Source organism: Bombus vosnesenskii, unplaced genomic scaffold, assembly GCF_011952255.1.
Source record: "Bombus vosnesenskii isolate JDL3184/JDL3185 unplaced genomic scaffold, Bvos_JDL3184-5_v1.1 scf7180000013289, whole genome shotgun sequence".
Classification (NCBI taxonomy): Eukaryota; Metazoa; Arthropoda; class Insecta; order Hymenoptera; family Apidae; genus Bombus; species Bombus vosnesenskii.
In genome coordinates, this window is record NW_022882942.1 from 1,985,350 (window position 1) to 2,005,365 (window position 20,016).

The 20,016-nt window shown below is 38.5% G+C and overlaps 2 protein-coding genes and 1 long non-coding RNA gene across 7 annotated transcripts in view; 1 reads left to right on the top strand and 2 right to left on the bottom strand.

The window, feature by feature from the left end:
- The window catches only part of LOC117232506 (ataxin-10), a 49,199-nt gene extending 37,284 nt beyond the window's left edge, over positions 1 to 11,915 (bottom strand). For 2 of the 3 annotated variants that reach the window (XR_004493137.1, XR_004493136.1), the window contains exons 1-6: positions 11,641 to 11,915; positions 11,092 to 11,565; positions 10,474 to 10,985; positions 10,203 to 10,405; positions 8,142 to 8,205; positions 7,748 to 8,019 (exon numbers count right to left, since the gene is read on the bottom strand). Coding sequence is in view for 1 of the 3 variants with exons in the window: in XM_033491887.1 (XP_033347778.1) it covers positions 7,826 to 8,019; positions 8,142 to 8,205; positions 10,203 to 10,405; positions 10,474 to 10,985; positions 11,092 to 11,565; positions 11,641 to 11,756 (1,563 nt within the window). In the remaining 2 variants the exon portion in view is untranslated. Of the gene's footprint in view, positions 1 to 7,375; positions 8,020 to 8,141; positions 8,206 to 10,202; positions 10,406 to 10,473; positions 10,986 to 11,091; positions 11,566 to 11,640 lie in introns of those variants that run through there. The other variant, XM_033491887.1, reaches the window with a different exon arrangement.
- A 333-nt stretch (positions 11,916 to 12,248) lies between these two features.
- Positions 12,249 to 13,785, top strand: LOC117232568 (proteasome subunit alpha type-5). 2 transcript variants are annotated; one of them, XM_033492002.1, is made up of 3 exons: positions 12,249 to 12,397; positions 12,763 to 13,323; positions 13,400 to 13,785. In XM_033492002.1, the coding sequence occupies exons 2-3, from the start codon at positions 12,763 to 12,765 to the stop codon at positions 13,565 to 13,567; spliced, it is 729 nt and encodes a 242-aa protein (XP_033347893.1). In that variant the 5' UTR covers positions 12,249 to 12,397; the 3' UTR covers positions 13,568 to 13,785. The 2 variants fall into 2 exon arrangements, with proteins under 2 accessions (XP_033347893.1, XP_033347894.1); XM_033492003.1 differs by having other exon boundaries at positions 12,289 to 12,421.
- Positions 13,786 to 13,979: 194 nt separating this feature from the next.
- On the bottom strand, positions 13,980 to 14,770 carry LOC117232569. 2 transcript variants are annotated; one of them, XR_004493147.1, is made up of 2 exons: positions 14,246 to 14,770; positions 13,980 to 14,154 (listed from the first exon to the last, which is right to left on the bottom strand). It is a non-coding gene; the product is annotated as an uncharacterized LOC117232569 (long non-coding RNA). The 2 variants fall into 2 exon arrangements; XR_004493148.1 differs by having other exon boundaries at positions 13,980 to 14,149; positions 14,246 to 14,764.
- Positions 14,771 to 20,016: the final 5,246 nt, after the last annotated feature.

Here is a 20,016-nt window from a genome sequence, read left to right on the forward strand (position 1 = left end):
ACCACTAACGATCGATTATCTTCGCTCGTCGATTATACGAACAATCACCGTCAACCGCTCGATAATCCCCACAAGGTTCCTCCAACTTCCTCAAAGACCCCGTTAAACAGTCCGCGATCCGTCATCCTGCGCTTCGATCGCTCGCAGACTCTCGAAACGATAGTCTTCGACCATCTCGTTGATCCACCGACTCGCAACGAGTTCACGAAGAAGCCACGTTTATTGGGAGGGATTCCTCGATGAGAAATTAAGGGCGAGTGAAACTCGCGTCTGGGATCAGACCTTGGTTCGTTTCGAGTCGGATGATAATTGGCCCGGTACGGTAGCCACCGTTTCTTTGATAACAGGTTCTCCGGTTTCGGTGTTCTCCGTGTTCCGGGCCGCGTATCGCGCATGCGTTCGTCCTTTCGCGTCTACTCCACGGCGAGGAGGTCGTAAAGATAATGCCCACATGCCAGCCGGCAAACAGACCAGAACGGAAAATTTAGTCATCTCTCTCTCTCTCTCTCTCTCCCACCCTCCTCTCTCTCTCTCTCTATACACCCCCGCTCAAAAGTCTTGGGACAATTTATTAATAAATTATTATATTTGCTTCAAAATTGGAAAAGCTTAAGGAATTATCCTTTTCGACTCTTTCGTCCTGGTTTTTATCCTTTTGCTTCTTTTAAGAAATCGATAACGCTAGACTAGACACGCGAGTGGAAGAAATATGAAAGTTGCGCAGAAATTTCAAAGATTGGAACATAAAGTACCGATAAATGCCATTTAACGTCCTCCAACTATCGTCCATGTATTATACACATCGCGTATGTATTTCGAAAGCGTCACAGCTGAAAATAATTCGCCGCTGTGTTAGAAGAAGATGGGAACCGACAAAGGGCGATCCAGAGGACTAAAAATGGAAAAGTACAAAAATAATATTTGACCGTCGTTTCCTACGAATCGTTCGATCGTTGCGATATATGCGCGAAAAAATGAGATTTCCGCTACCGTGACTAAACGAGTCTATGTTGGTTATCGTCGCGATTATATCGTCCAACGAAAAGCCAGTTCTTCGCCAAAGTATTCGTTACATTCGTAGAAACCTTAATATCAGGCGTTTCGTACGAGACATCTTGCCCTAGCACTTTTGAGCAGGAGTGTACATCTGTATATTGGGAACGAGCGATCGTTCGCAACGATTAATTCCTTTCGTTAATTTCGGTCGGGTTGCCGCGTTTGATCGGCCCGCGACATCATGTGGGCCCTGAAACAACCCCGTTGCAGCTCTCGACAAACCACCATCATCGTGATTTTGCCTTTTGAAACGGTCTCGTCGGTTTCTTGGTTTCGTTGAAACGCGATTAGCTCGGTTCACGTGATCCCGTTTGTTTGCGCGTGTGCGATCGTTTATCGCGCAGATTCGCGTTCAACGCGGCACGATTCAATTTCGTCGGGCAATTACCGCGACCACGAGCGAGTCTTCCGCTATGATTTTTGCCAGAGAACCCATCGGGCTGCTTTTCTCTTTTTCTTTCCAGAGATTACTCGGTCCGTTTCGTGCGGCTTGTTCGCCGCATTTTTCTTCCGGATCGGCAATTTGGTTTTTATCGAACGTTTTGTCAATCGGTTTGTCGAAGTTTGAGACAGGTGTTTCGAGAGTTATTCGAGGCGTGATTAAGCGTGTAGGAATTAATCACAGAGCAAGGAAGGTTTTCGAGTTATACGCTCGATAGGAATTTGTTTATACTCACGCGTATATAAAATAGTTTAAAAGAAAGCAACTTGTATCGTCTTAAACTTCGAATATTTTCCTAACGTATTTCGCCGATAACAAGGGAAAGCCGTAAGGGTAAAAGGCGAAACGATATCTCCGATATACCCTTGTGCACGTTGGCGAAAGAGCATAACGCGCTAGAGACGTGTTAGTCGACTTGATGGGGTTAACAACACATTATAGAAGAATCTCAAGCATTCGTGGGGTTTGTGCTCTAACTCATAAAATTGATCGTGAAAATTCTCGTGTCGTCGAGTTATCATTTAAGAACCATTAACTATTTAACGATTATAGCTAAACGATCGTAAGCTAAGATTATAAATTATACGTACATGTTTCATCTGAATCCTGTAGTGCGTTTCGTTCTATCTAGAAAATACGGTGAATTCGGAACAGCGAGATAATAAAAGAGTTCAGGACACTCTGTATATGGGTTCACAGTCGTAAAAAGGTTAAAACGTTTCTTTCGAACTTATCTAAAGAGCGATATATTTGAAATATCGAAAACACGCTTCAAAAATACCTAACTTCTTAGTACATCCGGTTATAAAATTTCTAATTGGTAATACGTTTCGCTTGTATATCCCTTCGCGTTATAGCTTTAACGAAAGAAAAAGCAAAATATGTATTTCGAAATAAATCTCCCATCTTTCTAATGAAGAAGCAAAATCATTAACGCGTTCGTACTCTTGTTATCTCGTATTTTTAAAAGCCAACGGATTAAAGCGAGACTTTACATGCCATTTTTAAACATCCATCGCGCTTATCGGATATCACAACGTTCGTGTTACGCTCGATTTGTAAATCGAATTTTCCAAAATTTAATTAATACCCTGCGATTTAGGTGAACATGCAAGTTAATACACAGCGTGGCTAGCGGAGTGGAAAGCGCGTTTAGTCTCGCATAAATCAAATCGTTCCGTGGCACGGCAGTGTAATTAGCGGCTCATTAACGATGTTAATTTATTGGCCTACTTGTCGCAAAGTGATTCGATACCAGTTAGATCGCTTCGTAATTATTCGAACGGAACGGTTTTCGTTTTTCTAATTTGGACACCGGTTCCCTCGCGACGATTTAGTTATGCAAAACAATTCACAGAGGGGCCCCGATCGATATCCTAACCAGTTTTCTATCGGCGTTCCGACCGATCGAAAATTGAATTGTTTACGCAAAGTTGGACTGTTCGCCAAATAGATTTGATCACTTGGCAACAAGAGCAATCGACTGTCACGATTTTTACGTCGCAATTTCTCCCTTGTTTCAACAAGCGGAAAGATTTTGACAGTTCGAAGAAAAACCCTATGACGCGCTTGAGACGAAGAATCGTGAATATCAATCTGTCCCTTAGATACAGAATTATTCGAACACGCTGCAACGTTAGAACCGAGGCTGTAAAATCAAATTTAAGAATTCCATTAAAAGGCCATATAACACGAACCCCGGGGAATTAACAAATCCCATGTAACCCTGTCGGAGAAGTTTCCATTAAACAAACTACCAAGATCTCGGTGAAGGAATAAAAAGAACGTTGTATATTTTACCAAGGCGAGTTCTACGGATGGTCAGCGTTGAACCGCCGTAAAACATTCCGCTAAAGTGTGTTCGCATTCGCCTCCTAGACGCGGATCGTCCTCCGCTAAGATCCTGGTGAAGAAAAGCTGGCGAAGAAATGTCGTGCGTCTAATCGTGAACGTAAACACAGAACTCGCGTTCAGGCTCTCGCATGGTCCCACGAAATGTGTTTTAACGACTGCCGCACACGGTGCATGAGCCATAAATGTTGCGCCGACCCGGGGATTCGTGTAATAGCCACTAAAAGCAGCCCTCGTCCCTTTATGGACCGTAAAAGCTCGGATATTTGGAACGAGGAAACCGTCGCTTAAAATTTAAGCAGAAGCGAGCCGCGATCGTCCTCGATGGGCCGACGACTCGTCTTTTCGGAGTCGTCACACCGCGAAAAACAAAGTTTTCTTCGTTTCTTCGTTCTTCGAGTTTGAGAAGAAAGTATTTTTTAGATCGTTAGGTAACGATAACGAAGATATTGATTGACACTGATTTAGCATTAATTTCTCGTTTTCGCCAAAAATCGCGAATCTGTCTTTGGTAGAATCGGCGCACGATTAGGTATCACCCTGTATAACGATGTAACTCTTTCGTACACGATCGATGTACGCAAGGCATACGAGGGCACGGGAAATATATCGGCCTGTCGGCTCTTTCAGAGAAGTTTCGCGTAGGCGCACAGGTCCGTTCGAGGCAGAGATCGTTTAAAAGGGGATCCACGACTTATTAGGCACCGACATAGGTTCAATTCGCGGCCTCTATTAATACATGCTAGCCAATTTACTTTTCTGCCTGTTTACACCCTACTTGCGTCGCTTGTTTTTCGCGCTCCACTCGATTTCCGCTCGCCTAACTAATTGAATCGCCGATTATACCAACATGCAATTTCCATCACCGCGTTCTGCCTTCGTATCGAAACCATGGATAATTGCGCCAGTCGTTGCAATAATATTTCTAATCGTAAAGAACAATTTACGCCAAGGTAAAATTTGTTCTCGACTGTTCGCTCGAATTACGAGATATCGTACGTTCTTCGAACGTTTCGTCCGTTTAAGAAAATCGAACGGACGAGACACGAGTACTACGCTAACGTGCTTTTGAACGACGTTTCTATATTCTGATAGACTTTTTTTTATCGTAGCACACAAGCAGCCTAAAAATAAAAGTCTGAAGATACAATCGTTAAATCCGTGTAATATTCTGCGAAACTTTCATTTAACCTACAGATTCTTCCTTTCAATTTTATCGTTTATTAATAAATTTTATCATTTGTCGATAAATCGTAAATGACTTCATCTTGTTTATCTCGTTAACATCGAAACCACGTTAAATAAGATTTCCTCGATAAATATCGAAATCGAAAACACAAAATATCTCATTGTTTGTAGATAAGGCGTTAAATTTATCGAAAAGACAATTGTTTCAGCATGAATCCTTAAACCAAGCAATTCGGTACTTAACGATCGAAATATCGATCGATCAAGAAGTTGCGTGGAATCACGAATTCGAGGCCGATCTCATCCACGTGCTTTCACGCATCGGCTATCGGAATCTATGAATATTAATCGATAAAGATTAACGATAAAGATTCAAATGCATAGAAAATGGCTTCTATATTACCAAACCTCTTATCGTAAGACACAGAAATTTGCCTCGAACGAAAAATCCTTCCGCTTCTTTTATGACGAATTATGTTCGTAACTGCAGACTGCATCTCGATTATAATGGTTGAGATCATTACGATATACGGAATATACGATTCTGTAACTACTGGCACAACTACGACCAGACTGATTCTACGCGAAAAAATAAATGAAGAACACAGAATGAGATTTATCTATATTAGGTTTCATTTTCCAGAAAAATGATATTCTATGTTTGACTGATAAATATTGACAGACTTTGAGTCGCGAAAACGCGCTCTAACGCAGATATACACCCTTTGTTTTGCTCTTTCCTGTCTTTTTCTCTCCTTCTACTTTGTCGTTTCGCCTTTATAAAGGTATCATTACCACGGCGAGATTAACCCTGCGTATAATTAGCTGATAAATTTCGCGTTAATTGCCGGCCATTATAACCGCGCGAGATTAATCGTCCAGGATCGTTTGATATTTAAATTAAAAGCAATCTCCCGCGGATCGTGCAAACCCGCTTCTGCGGTGTCCACGCCACAGTCCTTTTTTCCTTTTCGTAATTTCTCTCTCCCCCCGACTCTTTGAACCGTTGTTCGACGAAACGAAGCGTTTTATAAATAACTGTGTTAATTTAGAATAATCGATGAACAAGCGTTCCATTATCGTTCAGATAATTTTCCTGCAAAGCGTCTTTTTCGTCCTCTTCTCCTGCATTTTTCCCATTATCTTTGTATCCTACAAAAACTGCGTTAAACTTAAATAACACGAACGTTAGACGATTGAAGATTTGCCCCTGCGATATTTAGAGAGGTCTACTATCTCCTTTATAATATCATTTTTAGTCATTCTTGCGATAAATTGCTAAAAAATTTACCTCGAACATAATTGCGGCAGAATTTCACGATTTTTTCGTGATCTTTCTTCTATGATCTCGTGTATGATAGTTTATGATCTTTCGATGTGCTACTTTTGTCGCGTTCCATCGCTCGAAACTTCGATTATTCGAGTAACTCAGATAACAAACGTACGGTAACTCGATAACGAATAATAACGAAAAACGAAAATGAAGGAATGCCATGCAGTTCTTTACAGACAATAGATTATAAATCAGCAAACAGTTGGTTACAGTCGATTAGATCGTGAATCACGTCCGCGTATATTGATAGAAACGTATCATTACATTTTGTAAAACGTTTATACAGCTGTGACTCACGTTGAACGAATTTCGATCGTGATATCGACCTAATTACCCGCCGATTTCTATTTGAATCTTGGCAGGTACAGTTCGCAACGTTGCTGATATTTCGCTGATATTTCGCTGATATTTGCTGATATTTATAGATTGACAGCGTCGTTCTCCATTGGCGTTGCACGCTTCAGAATAGACAAGCAATTAACGATTCCCAGGGAAGAGAGAAATCGCGAAAAGATATAAACGACCATAAAAGGAAATATACAATAACACAGTTGAAATTTTCTCATCTTCCTAAAGATAACGGCGAGGATAATAGTAAACTTAAATAGTAGCGAGACATCCGCACACGACGAATCGTAAGGATAGCAAAGTAGTAAGACAACCATTTAACGAAATCACGGATTTCCACTTTTCTAGAGACGCCGGCAAACGTAATAATAAACTTGAACGATAGTAAGATGTTATCGATACTCAACGATGGCTAATAAACGTTCGTTCGTAAACGAATTCGCAATGACAGACGCGGACGTACAGTCGTACAGCTGCATTAGTAACTGCTAATAGACCGTGAACCCGTGGCAGCTTTTATCGTACCGTAAATCAGCCGGCCGCGAATGCAGATATAATGTCTCCTTACGCAATACGATATCATATTTCATGTAATGGTACCTATCATGTACTATAATTGTAGGCTTATTTTACAGTCGACACACGCTACGAAAGATACGTTTGCAGTCGCCTAACTCTCGAATAATTATTGCGGTCTAACTCCCGATAAAGAGATCACCGATACCTTATCCGGTGAGCTATCGATACACAAGCTGGTAAATAGTAATATAATTAACACGAGTCGCGTGATTATACATCCGTATGGACGGTCGAGATCGTGGAAAGCGACTGCCGTGCCGCGGCCGTGCCAAAGGAAACCGCTGTTCCTCCGATTCGAAACTGAATTAAAAGTATCGTTAAAAATTAAGTTTGTCCTTCTTGATTTTTTATTGTATTCTTTTCTAGCTTCTTTCGTTTTATTTCATACTACGACAGTTTGATACCATTTTTATGTAGGGCGAGGCAATAGAAATTGCCATCTCAATTTATGCAATAGGGCGAAACGAATCGAAAGAAAATCGCCGAATTTCTATGGCGAGTAAGAATGGGCAGATGGAGAAACTTTAAAATACGAAAGCAAGTTTCATATTCTTTTTGTTGTAATAGAAAAGTATACTCTTTATAGCAAAACTTGGTAAAATTAAAATTGACTCGGTCAAATGCTTACTAAAATAGAGTTTAGTAAAAATGTTTCCAGCGATTGTCTAAATTGTAGATATCAATACGTTACGTCTTGCTTTGTACGTTATTAAAAAAAATTAATCAAAAATGAGTAAAAAATCTATGTATATACACGTATACTACCTATTGCTATATAATTGCTATATATTTAATATGAAAATTCTAGTCCTACGGATTCGTTAAATTTCATTCAAAATTCTAACAGCATATTTTTTCACGACTCGATCAAAATACGAAGAAAACAAACATCGAATTCGATAATATTCTAAAGGGCTAAAAATATGATCGATACGTGTCCTTTATCATACCTCTTTCGAGCCAATGGATAAAAACGAAGAGAGACTTCGCCAAAGAGGCTCCGTGTGAAAGATCTTCGATAAAGTCTGTTATTTTCGTTCACGCGGCAAGGGCACGATTCCAATTTTCTTTCCTTCCTCGTCCTCGTGCAGCGCGACACCCATTTCCTGCAGCACGCTGCTCTCCACGACGCCGACTCTGTTGCAATTCCGGATGATCTCTTGATTCGCCGGATTATCCTCGCATAAATTCCGCAGCGCAAGGATCGTCCATTGCATTATAACTGCGCGTGTAAAATTTAACACGGGCATTAATTAGCGTGTCGGGATATCATCGAGGACTCACGCGAATCACAATAAACGAAAGGATCGCGAAGCTCAAAGGAAACGAGTCTGGATTACTTACGTGGATTTCTCGCGTCTATATTGCAGCAGTCCAGAAGCAGAGGTACGACGTCCATTTCTCGAAGCTGAAAACGTTCAACATCGTTGAGAACACGCGTGTGTAAACCTATGTATGCTTATGGTATCGTGTATAAAACTGCGAGACTCTGCATAAAATTGTAAATCGTCGCTTGGTAAGTACAAAGTACGCTATCGTCATACTTCCGAATTATTGCAAGCGTGTAAAACCATATATACAGTTAGTAGATATTGACCGAAACAATAGCTAATATTAATTAGCGTAAATGACGAAGCAACGATTAATCGTGGTTTAAAGCTTCTCGTATGATATAGATTAATTTAGAATTCAAATTTCAATTTGAACAGGGAATTAAAGAATCGAAATTTAAAATTTCCTTTTTCAATTCGAGTTCGATAAAGCCCCTGCGATGCCATAAAAGGATCAGCCATGTTACTCAAAAGGTATTACATCGTCACAGCATCGCGGACGTTAATTTATTTTTATAGCAACGGCGTGGACTCTGATTTATCGCATTCGCCATTCGCGCAGCCATAAAAATATTATTTTTGCACGGCCCGATACATTACAGACCATAGGCCGCGTTCATGGACTCCGGTTCGTGAAAAATGAGCCGCCATTGAAAATCGAATGGAACGTAATTGAATCGCATGTCGGAGCGACGATACATTTTATCGACGAGTACCTAAATCCATACACCTCGAACCATCGTATACGAATCATCATTGGAAATTGAAGCTGACGGACGAAGAAGGTCTTCGCGAGAATTTTTTCAAACGTAATACCCCCTACTTACTCAAGGAGCACCTTGCGATGGCCATCAGCAAACAGATACGCGTACACACATACACACATTTTTCATTACGAACCACGCTCGTTTCAACGGAATAGCTCGAAAGTCACCGCCGGTTTGTATATTAACCTCATAACGCGGGAGAACGTCGTATTTTACGAGCAATCGTGACGAGGATATGCACATTTTAAAATTACTTAAGAAGGATAGAAATACCGGAGTGCGCGTGTTTTCCGAACGAAATTTAAGAACACGATCGCCTTCGACACCTTTCCACCATCCAAACACTGAAAAAAACGGATACAGAAATAGTAAAGGCGAAGAAGAAGCGAGGAACGAAAAGAGAAGAAAGAAAGAAATCGAGGTCTGTCTCGATTCGCACTCCTGCGTGGTATCGATCGCATGCGTATCGATAAAACGATTCGTACGCGGCAAAACAGCGGCCATGGCTTCGATCTTGCTAATATATTAACGCGGGATCCGATGTTGGCTAAATTGCCACGTCTTCGACTCGGACAGGATACTTAATTTTCCTTTGTTCTGTGAACAGTGCGCGCCACGCGGGATCCCTTCTCGTTTCTTTTGTATCCCGTCTCTTGCGCGCTAGAGATGAAATCAATAAGAAGCAATAACGATCACTCGCGAATGCCCGTGCACGCATAAAGGGGCTGAATAAAAACCGAGCAACCAGAGAGTCGTTTCGAGCGCAAGGTTTGTAATATTCATCTACGCTCTACCCTACACTTCGCTGTCTTTTGTTTTTCCTTGTTTTTCGTTTCGCGTGTCAGAAGATGATCTACGATGCAAAAGGTCTTTGTACGCGGGTGCATTTGACAAATGATCGATCGGGGTTGAAGGTTAGAGCACGCAAGAAATCATTGTAAAAATTAATAGATCAATGACTGATTGAAAAAAAATTCTACCGCTTTTCGTACGATACAACGGGGAATTTTCGTAGTTTATTCTTTGTAGTACGTGATGCAGTTGCGATTGCCACCGTACAGGGTTCTAAGGCGCTACTTTCCAGGCAAACATTCGAGGGCAAACGTACTGTTTCTATTATCAACCGATGGTGCCTTAATATTGTCAACGACAAAATGTATTCAGTTCAAATTTGAATATATAGAGATTAAAATTTTCATTCACAAAAAATAGATTTTGTTCAAAATATATTTTAGGAAGGACAAACGAGTAGAAAATAAGAAATATACACTTAATACAATTAATATATACAATTAATATACACTTACAAGATCTTGATATTCCTTATTTCTGTATGACATATTTCCAATAATCCTTATTAAACCAGCTTTAAAACCAAATGTAGGATGACCTTCTAAATCACTTTTCGTTGTTGACCCTTGTATCGCTGAAGCTACATCGCTCAACTTTTGTAGCGGCGTGAAATAATTATCTGATAGTTTTCCAATCGTTTGAATGGACTTTAGTAGATCTGTAAAAAATGTAGAATCGAATATTTTTATGCTATAAAAGAATTACGCTATAAACAAATATACTTACAGCTACAATTAATAAGCAAGCTCTTCTGATCCTTTAGAAAACTGCATTCTTCGCAAGATCTTGAAGTCAAGGCTCCAAGAATATCAAGAAGAATGACAATTTCCGTAGGTTCTATTTCATCTAAATACGTATCCACTGTCTTCAAAATCAAATCACTTTTTCTACAAAATCTTTTAATTAAGAATTCAATCGCATCCTTCGTAAATTTGTATTCGTTTCCAAATTTGTACATTGAATTTGAGAGTTCGTTATAAATTATTTCTAATAAACATAATTTATTTTCGATAGTCATATCGCAGTACACGCTTTGCAGTCTGTCCTTTTCAGATAATAAAAGCATCAGGGCCTCCTTTGCACTTTCAAAACCTTCTTTAGTTGCTTTCAATAATTGTGAACATAAACGTTTTTTTTCTCCTTCCAAGAAAGTTTTTCTTTCAAATTCCTTCAAAGCATTATGTACAAATGCACACGAAGCTCTAACAATTGGGATATGTTTAGAATGTGTCATAGTTCTATAAGTAAATAAAAAATCTATAGTACTCGAATACTTATCCTGATTAAAACAAAATAATTCAACAGAATATATTAACAATATAGATTTATATTAACAGTACTTACATTATTACATCCTTTAAATCAGTATTGTATAAAAATTGTAGTATATTATATTGATCTGGAAAGGTACTATCTTTACACGCAAATGTAAACAGATTACATAGGAACTGGATACTTAATCTTAAAATTTCCAACTTTTCATCCGACAGATCGCTATCGAATTTACAGTGAGATGCTGTAATAACGTTCGATGTCCATCCTACAACACCCTCGTAAGGAAAACGAGAATCGAATGGATAAGAGCTAGAATTCTCAATCTCTTCTAAATTTTCGTTACTTGCTAGAACGCGATATAAATCGTGACTGTATGTCCCTCGCTCGATTGTAGTTGAAATATATTGTTGGTGTACATAACTATTAAAACAAGAATTTCCTAGGCATTTTAAGCAACCAATCTTTATATCGTTTGGGACGACAGAGTCTTCGGTTGTAAGAATTTGTGCTACTTTTGCCAAGACTGGAAAGGCAATTAATTCCCTGAAATTTAACGATCTGTTATATTCACTGTCTAACAACGTTTTGTTACGTATCGTACTATTTTTTAAATCATACTTCGATTCAAAAGATCTAAATATTTTTGGATTGAGAAGATTCAATAACTCGTCCCAATTTTCTTCAGCAAAGGCAGAATTCAATTTCTGTAATAAATGAATATCTCTGCCGTTCATTATGTCAATCCTTATTTGTAACGTTATTTATTTTACGAAGAATGATTGTTCGTTTTTTTATTTGTATTGTATACAATCTAATATTGTATAGAATAATCTGATGACACAACCTCAAATGAGCATGTTACAGGAGCCATCTTTAAATAGATGCTAGAAAATATATTTATAAAAGTTCAATATAGAAAATAATTTTACAAAATTAGATATAACAAAAAGGTAGAACGTATTTTTAATGATTAATGGTATATAATTCTGAATATGATCAATATTATTTGAAATTTGTAAATATATTTTGACTAACGTTGCGTAAACTAGGGAATTGGTTCAAATCGTATTACATTATTTTTGTTCATGCTCTTAAAAAGTTGAAGCATTATTTGCATATTACAATTTTTGTGTTATAATTGCCTAAATTAAGCGATAAATGTAATCAATTTTAAATATCTTGATTTTGAAAATATTTCTGTACTCTGAAGTTAGGAATAAATTGTGCTTTAACATTAGGGTTCCGAGAATTAATGATACGCGTCTGTATTTATCCCCGCCATTAAATTCAAGTCTCTCCGTGACTAGCGTTTGTGACAGTCGGCTTAAACTTATTATTAAGCAATTTTTATTGAAATAATAAAGCTATCTCGAAGGTAAGTCTTCTTAACTCTTGAAAAGTAATTAACTTTAAGTGGGTCTTACATTTTGTCTGTTTCTATATTCATGTTCTAAATCTATTAGTTTTGCTATGTCATTCCGAGCTAACCACATTCTATTTAGGCCTTTTATAATTATTGTAGTTATTATTGAATTAACTAAGGAATAGCAAATTTACCGTAATTATATTTGAAAGATACCATTTTTATATATCATTTTTAAAATAATATTAAATGCATTGATACCAAATTTATCATGTCATAACCTCAAAGTTTCGATCTAAATACAATCTTGTTATCTTTATACTTCAGAAAATTTAATCCACTGTGTACCTTAACAACGTATGTATTTTTATTTTCAGATGTTTTTAACACGTTCTGAATACGACCATGGTGTTAATACCTTCTCTCCAGAAGGGAGGTTATTCCAAGTTGAATATGCCATAGAAGCTATAAAACTTGGTTCCACTGCCATTGGAATCGCAACATCGGAGGGTGTTGTTTTAGTTGTGGAAAAACGTATCACTTCCAGTTTAATGGAACCCACAACCGTGGAAAAGATCGTAGAAATTGATAAGCATATTGGATGCGCCGCATCCGGCTTAATAGCTGACTCTAGGACTATGATCGATCGTGCTAGAGTAGAATGTCAAAATCATTGGTTCGTCTACAACGAAAGAATGTCTGTGGAGTCAACGGCGCAGGCTGTATCTAACCTAGCTATACAATTTGGAGACAGTGATGACGATGGTAGTGCCATGTCGAGACCATTTGGTGTAGCAATGTTGTTCGCTGGTATCGATGAAAAAGGGCCTCAGTTGTATCATATGGATCCTTCTGGCACCTTTGTACAATTTGATGCCAAAGCTATTGGATCCGGAAGCGAAGGCGCGCAACAGAACCTCCAAGAAGTGTATCATAAGGTAAGATATTTATATTTGTATAAATGTTTTGGTTTTTGCGCGAACAGCCTTTCAACATTTTACGGTATTGTTACAGTCTATGACACTTAAAGAAGCGATAAAGGCAGCTTTGGTTATATTGAAGCAAGTTATGGAAGAGAAACTGAGCGATAACAATATAGAAGTAATGACAATGACTCCCGAGCAACTGTTTCATATGTTCACAAAAGCTGAATTGCAGGAGGTGATTACAGATATCGCTTAGAAATTTAGGGCACTTAAAACATGTTAATTTTATTGACATGAATACGTATATTTACATATAGCGGATATGAGTTACGCGGGAGTTGTATGTCCGAAAATTATACATACATTTTTCATTTAAAGAATATGGAATTTCTACACGATGAAAGATTTTGTATTTTCACCTTTTTTCAAATCACCTGCAAAAATAGTAAATTATATATTATATCTTTAATCTTATATCGAAGATTCCTTGATACCATTTCCTAATTATTTTTGTGTTCGTGCATTTGTTAATGTCTTAACACGTCTTAATTAAGTTTAAATATTACTAACGTTAATATAATCGCATAAAAGATAATTCTTTTTATAACTATCCTTTTCATATCCTCATCTTCGTATAACAAAGCGACTCACACGATTTTTCTTTCTCACCTCCTAATTTAGTTAATTGAGAATTTGCCGTCATCAAGAGAAGATTCATTGCGGTCAAAATCCAATACCTCTGGTACATTTCCATCCCTTCCGTCTCTATCCACCGTTGGGTGAAAAGATCACAGCATGTATTTTGGTGTTTGTAACCTCCTATCCTCGAATTACGTTTCTATCCTTACAAGGTAACGCATAATAAAATATTTTTGTAGATTTCAGTCGCATGATTTTTTATTTCGAAGCTATATGTATTTATGATATTTTATACCTTTGTGCGAAAGTTTTGATTTTAATTTTCGGATTGCACATCTGTGTTTACACATTAATTAATTAATTAATTAATTTCATCAAAGAGATAATATTCATTACTCTCGTAAAATATCCGATTAAACTTTTACATTGACAATAGCGCAGTAATAGATTATTTTTAAATCTTGAAACAGACATCTTGCATCGGTCGCACGGATGCAGGTGCACGATATTTTAAAAACGTTTTATAACGGACACGATTAAATCTAATCACGATCAATCAATTTTAAAAACAATGCTACAGAGATTTAGGACATTTCGATCGAAAATCTTCGTAAAGCATATATCATATTTCATCTGTTATTAAATACATATAACAGAGTTGAAACGTAAAAATTTTTCCATGGTGTAATTAGAACGATTCACAACACAACTCGTAAAGCTACACAAATTTCTAAGATCTATTTCAAAACCACCAACGTTCAACCAATAAATATTATACAAATACCAAACATTACAAATTAACAAATTATTTTAAAAAGCGAAATTAGATATTCAGATGTATTATATATAATTAAAAAGAAGGAAAGCAATTAATGAAAAAATTAGATATACAAAAAGAGCATATACAAGCAAATCCTTCTTCGTATATTCCCATTTTATCTCTGAAGTAGCCATCATCGTTAAAAGAAGAGTGGCGATGATGGCGTAGCACATACTCTCCTAGGGCGAATCGCTGAATTCACGTCGAACGGAAACGAACGGGACGGTTGGTTCGTTTTCGATTAAAAGCTCTCCGGGGCTGTGAATGCCTGTATCCGAAATCAATAATTAATTTCGCCCGGTGGCCGGGGGACAGACAGAAAGCGAGCCGAGCCGGAAATGGTTCGGGAACTCGCTCGGTTACTGCGATGTTCCGATAAAACGTCCCTTTTTATCCCGTTCTCTCAGCTGCCAGATTATTGGATATTATTCCATTTCAAGCGTTCAATCCCGCTACGATTCGCTCGCTCGGATTCCCATGGGGGATCCTCTGTCGTCCGTTGATTGTTGAAGCCACTTACACGCGCGCGCACGCGCCCACGCATATGCACCTGTGTGTTCCAACTCGATTTAGAGATGTTGCATTTTGTTGGAATCGTTTCCACTTTCCTTTTTTTTTTTTTCTTTTTTTATCTTTGGCTGGTATCGTCGAAGATAGGTCGTATTGAACAAAAGTAAATGTTTAGATTATATTGCAAACTAAATTGAATTCTATAGTTTAAATTCGAACTTAGCATTTAGCGCCAGAGAAAATAGGTTTCGTTTTTATTCTGAGGACGGGGGATTTAAAAACTGAATTTAATATATTCCATTTTGTTCCAAGTACCTTCATTTTATGCTCCGTTTGTTTTTAACGATCGAAGGTTTAATTGAAACGTTTAAAGATGAATGTGTTGGAATTGTAATTAGCAATTCAAACTACCAGTTTTAAGCTTCAGAGTAAAATTTAAGAGCTTCGTATAATAATTAACAATAATTCATTAAAGAAAATTCTACCTGCCGGAACAAACGTCTATCCACTTGAATTTAGAATCAATTAAACGGTTTTCCACTTCAATTATACGAGGAAAATCGAAATAAAGAAGATACGGAAAGGTGAATGTTGAAGAACCCGAAGGAAGTTTTCGAATGGTGATTCGGATGCTCAAGGAGCGAAGGGAAACGGAGCGTGGAAGGGCTGAGCGAGCTATGGGAAATGGAGTAGAAGGAGAACGAGGAGGACTCCGTAATTAACTGCGATGAGAGAGCGGCGGGATAGTCCCGTTTGAGTCGCTGAGAATCCCCCGGGACCTGACCCGTCGTATCAGACGCCAAACACTCCACTCCCGGTACCGGAGTTCGGTCGCGTCGTCGGCCAGCCTCGAAGCCGGCAACGTTCAAGTTTCGCTACGATAATTGCCTTCGCTTCACAGTCGCGCCCCCGACACCCGCGGCATTGGATAAAAGGGGCTCCACCCCCGGCTTCTACGAACGAACGAACGAACCTGCGAAGCCCAGGGACCAACGCGGATGCCGCGGGGGAAACTCGATAATGGCTTTCAGCCTCTGAATTTACGCGATTCAGATCTCCCCGTCACGGAAACTCCTGGATATTCTCCTTTCATCGGTTCAACCCCTTCCACTCTTTTCTCCTGTTGTCCATGGAGTTTGGAGAACATTGCCCTGTTTCAATTTTCACCGTCACAATGGACGTCGTTTTGCTTGTTCGAACCTTTGTCGAGTACTCTGGGAGGCACATTTTCTTTCCTAATGGACCTTCTTTGAAATATGTTTTGCTTTTGACTTTGCTTGGTATCATTTTTGTATCTTTTTTGGTATCTTTTCGGTTTGTCGTAGATCTCGAACATCTTATCGCGGATTTATAAATTGGTTCTTCGAGTGTTTGTAGAATTCGAACGTGAGTGCGAATTAATTAAAATTTAATACTCAAAATTTCGAAATTTCGAATTGGAAGGGTAGTTGATATTAGGCTGTCGCGGTGCCCGGCTACTTTATCGCTAGTAAATTAGCGTCTAGGTGCTATCTTTATAGAATTTAGTGGTAATAGAATTTAACAGGTATTTTCAAGTACATGTTTATATCTGTCGTTTGAAAGTTCACACGTTTACATTCCGCTCGCACTTTCTACCGTCCAGCGTTTGTAAAATAAACCTTGTAATTCCCAACATGGTTAACCAAACACCCCATGAAAGATTCATTAATCGCGTTCGAGCGTGGCCACGCGATCCACCGATAGAAAAACGAACAAATTTCGCTCGTGTACGTTTTCACGAAGTAAATCCTGGCTGAGTGAGAGTGAACGCGCCGTCTGGAAACCGAGAGGTGACTTCCGGTATCCGGCACTCGTAATATTTCTTCGTGTTCTTCCGGTATTCGCGAGACGTTTTTCACTCGTTTTCTCGAGCGAAACTGTCACGGTATAACGTGGTTCGAGAGTCACGAACGGAGTTTGAAACGACAATTACGAACGAGGGAGGACGAAGATTTTATTTGTCCTCGTAGACGAGCGATAAACGCGATCTAAACGCGCCGGTTCGACGATCGTTCTTCGTCGAAAGCTGCAGTTCGTAACACGCTCTTGCTTTCACCGCAATTCAGTCGAGAAACTACGGGACTCTGTACTACTGAAATAAATATGGGATTCGTAAATAACCGTGCAAGCAACTCGTGCACCGACTAGCGATCACATACGTCGTTCTCGAAATTTTTTCTTTTGTAATTTGCAAGGCAAAAGATGTCAAAAGCTCTGTAACGATGGTTTGGATAACGCGAAGTGATATCGGATGGTGTAAGCTGGCAGTCTGTAGTTGGAAACTTGCTTCGCGTTCGAAATACGGACTTGTGATGATTATTTTTACAGTAAATTGGAATAATTACAGATGCTTGGGTAGATTTCTAACAACGATGGGAAAATTTCGCACAGTTTTACTTCGATTCGTTTATTTCAACGAATGTACCGTGTATTTCGTATTTAAATTTATTCCTCGGTATGGTAACACAGTCATCTTTGTATATCGGCGAATGCATCGATCGAAATGCATACTTATCTTATTTTAACATTAACATTAATGATACATTAACTGATTTCTTGAAATTTCTGAAAAATTAAAACAGATTGAAATAAATGAAATCGATTGTTTCTATATTCCTCCACATCGATGGAATATGTTCCACGTGTTATAAAATACTGTGCGTAAGAAATATGTCTTGCTATCTCTAATAGAGTGGTAGTAACGATACTGTGTACACAATAATATATTTCAAATTTAATAATCGAAGGATCGGAACGGGGCATGGATAAGATAAAATATCGATGTCATTTTGAATAATTACAAGAATGACGTAACAGTCGTTAACGTGATACACGAAAATCTTAGGTAATCATGATTTCATGTACTCTCGTGATATAATAGTTACACGAACCGTGCATAAAGCGAATAACTTAGGCACATTACATAGAGCTGCTCCTTTTTTAGACTACTTCTATTACTCGCTCTAATGGCAGTGCTTTAAAGCATATCGTAATTCATCAACGTGTTCTGCTATAGCAAAGCGTAATTCAATTACCACGAGGCAAGGATGAAAACATGTATATATATATTGTATATACACTTATCATAGAAAAGGAAGAATAAATAAATCGAATAAATTTTTTTATTTCACTAATGGTAATTGCGACGTGAAACTCTGAAAGGAAGCGAAAGAAAAAGAAAGCGAAAGAAGAGGACGAACGCATTCTCCTTCTATTATCGCAGCGCTCGATAGAAAACCGGAAGCGCGCGAGATCTCGATGCAGGAAGGAGTCGATGGCAACGTGTGCAGCTATAATTCACGCATGGCAGAATCGTCGCGATTTTTTTCACTTTCACAAAAGTTAACCACTCGTCCGCTTATCTAATAAGACCAACCGCTTGTACACTTTCATATACGGTTATGTGTTCTTTGTAATTCCCGGTTCCCGTGTAGCATAACAGTTTACATAACCGAAAGGACGAAACAATCGCTGACGTGGTCGTTAGTTATTCCGAGAACCGATGTTGTCTATTATTTATCGTTCGTATTTACGTTTCAGCGTTAATTAAATCGGTGTTACCTGTGCGCGCTCTCGTGTGCCTCCTTTCCCCGGTTAAAAATTAAATTTTTCCGCACCGATGGACAATTTCATTTATACTTCTATCTGATTTCTTTTATCGCGTTAGGTAAACGCGTGAAACTTCGAATCGACAGAAATACCGATTAACGCGAGAACAGAAATGTTGAAAATAAGTTATTTCGTTATTATTCTGCGACAAAGTTGCTGCGATTTAGAGGAAATTTCATTTTTATGTACACTGTCGGCCATAAGTATCAGCAACTACGGCGTATGGCCATAGAAAGTGTTATACTATGTTTGCACAAACCCTCGCCTTCGCGTAAATAACTTTTAACTTTGTAAGACTCTTTTTTATCGCGTACCGATAACCAATTACCGAGTTTCGAATTATTCCAATTCACCGGAGAATCGTCATGTTCCGATATCAATGACACCCGTGATCAATCATCGGCGATAATGCTTAGAAGATCGAATTAAAAGTAAAAAAGAGTACTTTATGTTCTACGGGAACTACGACCGATATCAGACTCGAAGGAAGCTCAGCAACGTTTCTAGACGCGCGTACGTGGACCAGCGGAATATACATGTATATCCGTGTGTCCATATGGCGCAGCAGCCGTGGAGAAAGTAATGCTTTCTTGAGCACGTATATACGAGCCTCTTTAATTGCACCACGAAACGATTAAGATTTACTCGGGATCGAAAGTACGCCGCCCGGAACTGGCCTCCGAACGTTCCTACGTTTCGTCCTCTTTTTTCCTTATCTTTCGTATCCTGCGATTAAAAGATTTCTCGACATACCATAACCAGTTGCTTCGTGATTGATTTAACGTTAGTTACGATATAAATTAGTTATTTATCACTGGATACCGTTGAAATCTTATACGTATCATTCGCATTCGATACTTTTCACGTTTGTGGAATTAGTTTCATCGGTGTTCTAGAGTTTCTTTCCTGCATTCTATTTACACGTCTCTTGCGAGCGTTTTAAGTTTGTGGGAAATTCATTTTTAGACTACTATTAAATTATTATTAGAAATTATTATTCTAGAGATTCATCTTTTTCATAAAATTGTAGAATCTAGGAACGAGGCTGTAGTAAACTCTAGTAAAAATAACTCTATCGATACCTTCTTTGATACGTATTAAGTTTC

What these genes read in the sequence shown, in the direction of transcription:
- LOC117232568 (XM_033492002.1), top strand. Translation starts at nt 12,763, where the DNA reads ATGTTTTTAACACGTTCTGAATACGACCATGGTGTTAATACCTTCTCT. An exon ending in TCCAAGAAGTGTATCATAAG is followed by an intron (nt 13,324 to 13,399) that starts GTAAGATATTTA and finishes GTATTGTTACAG; the next exon opens with TCTATGACACTTAAAGAAGC.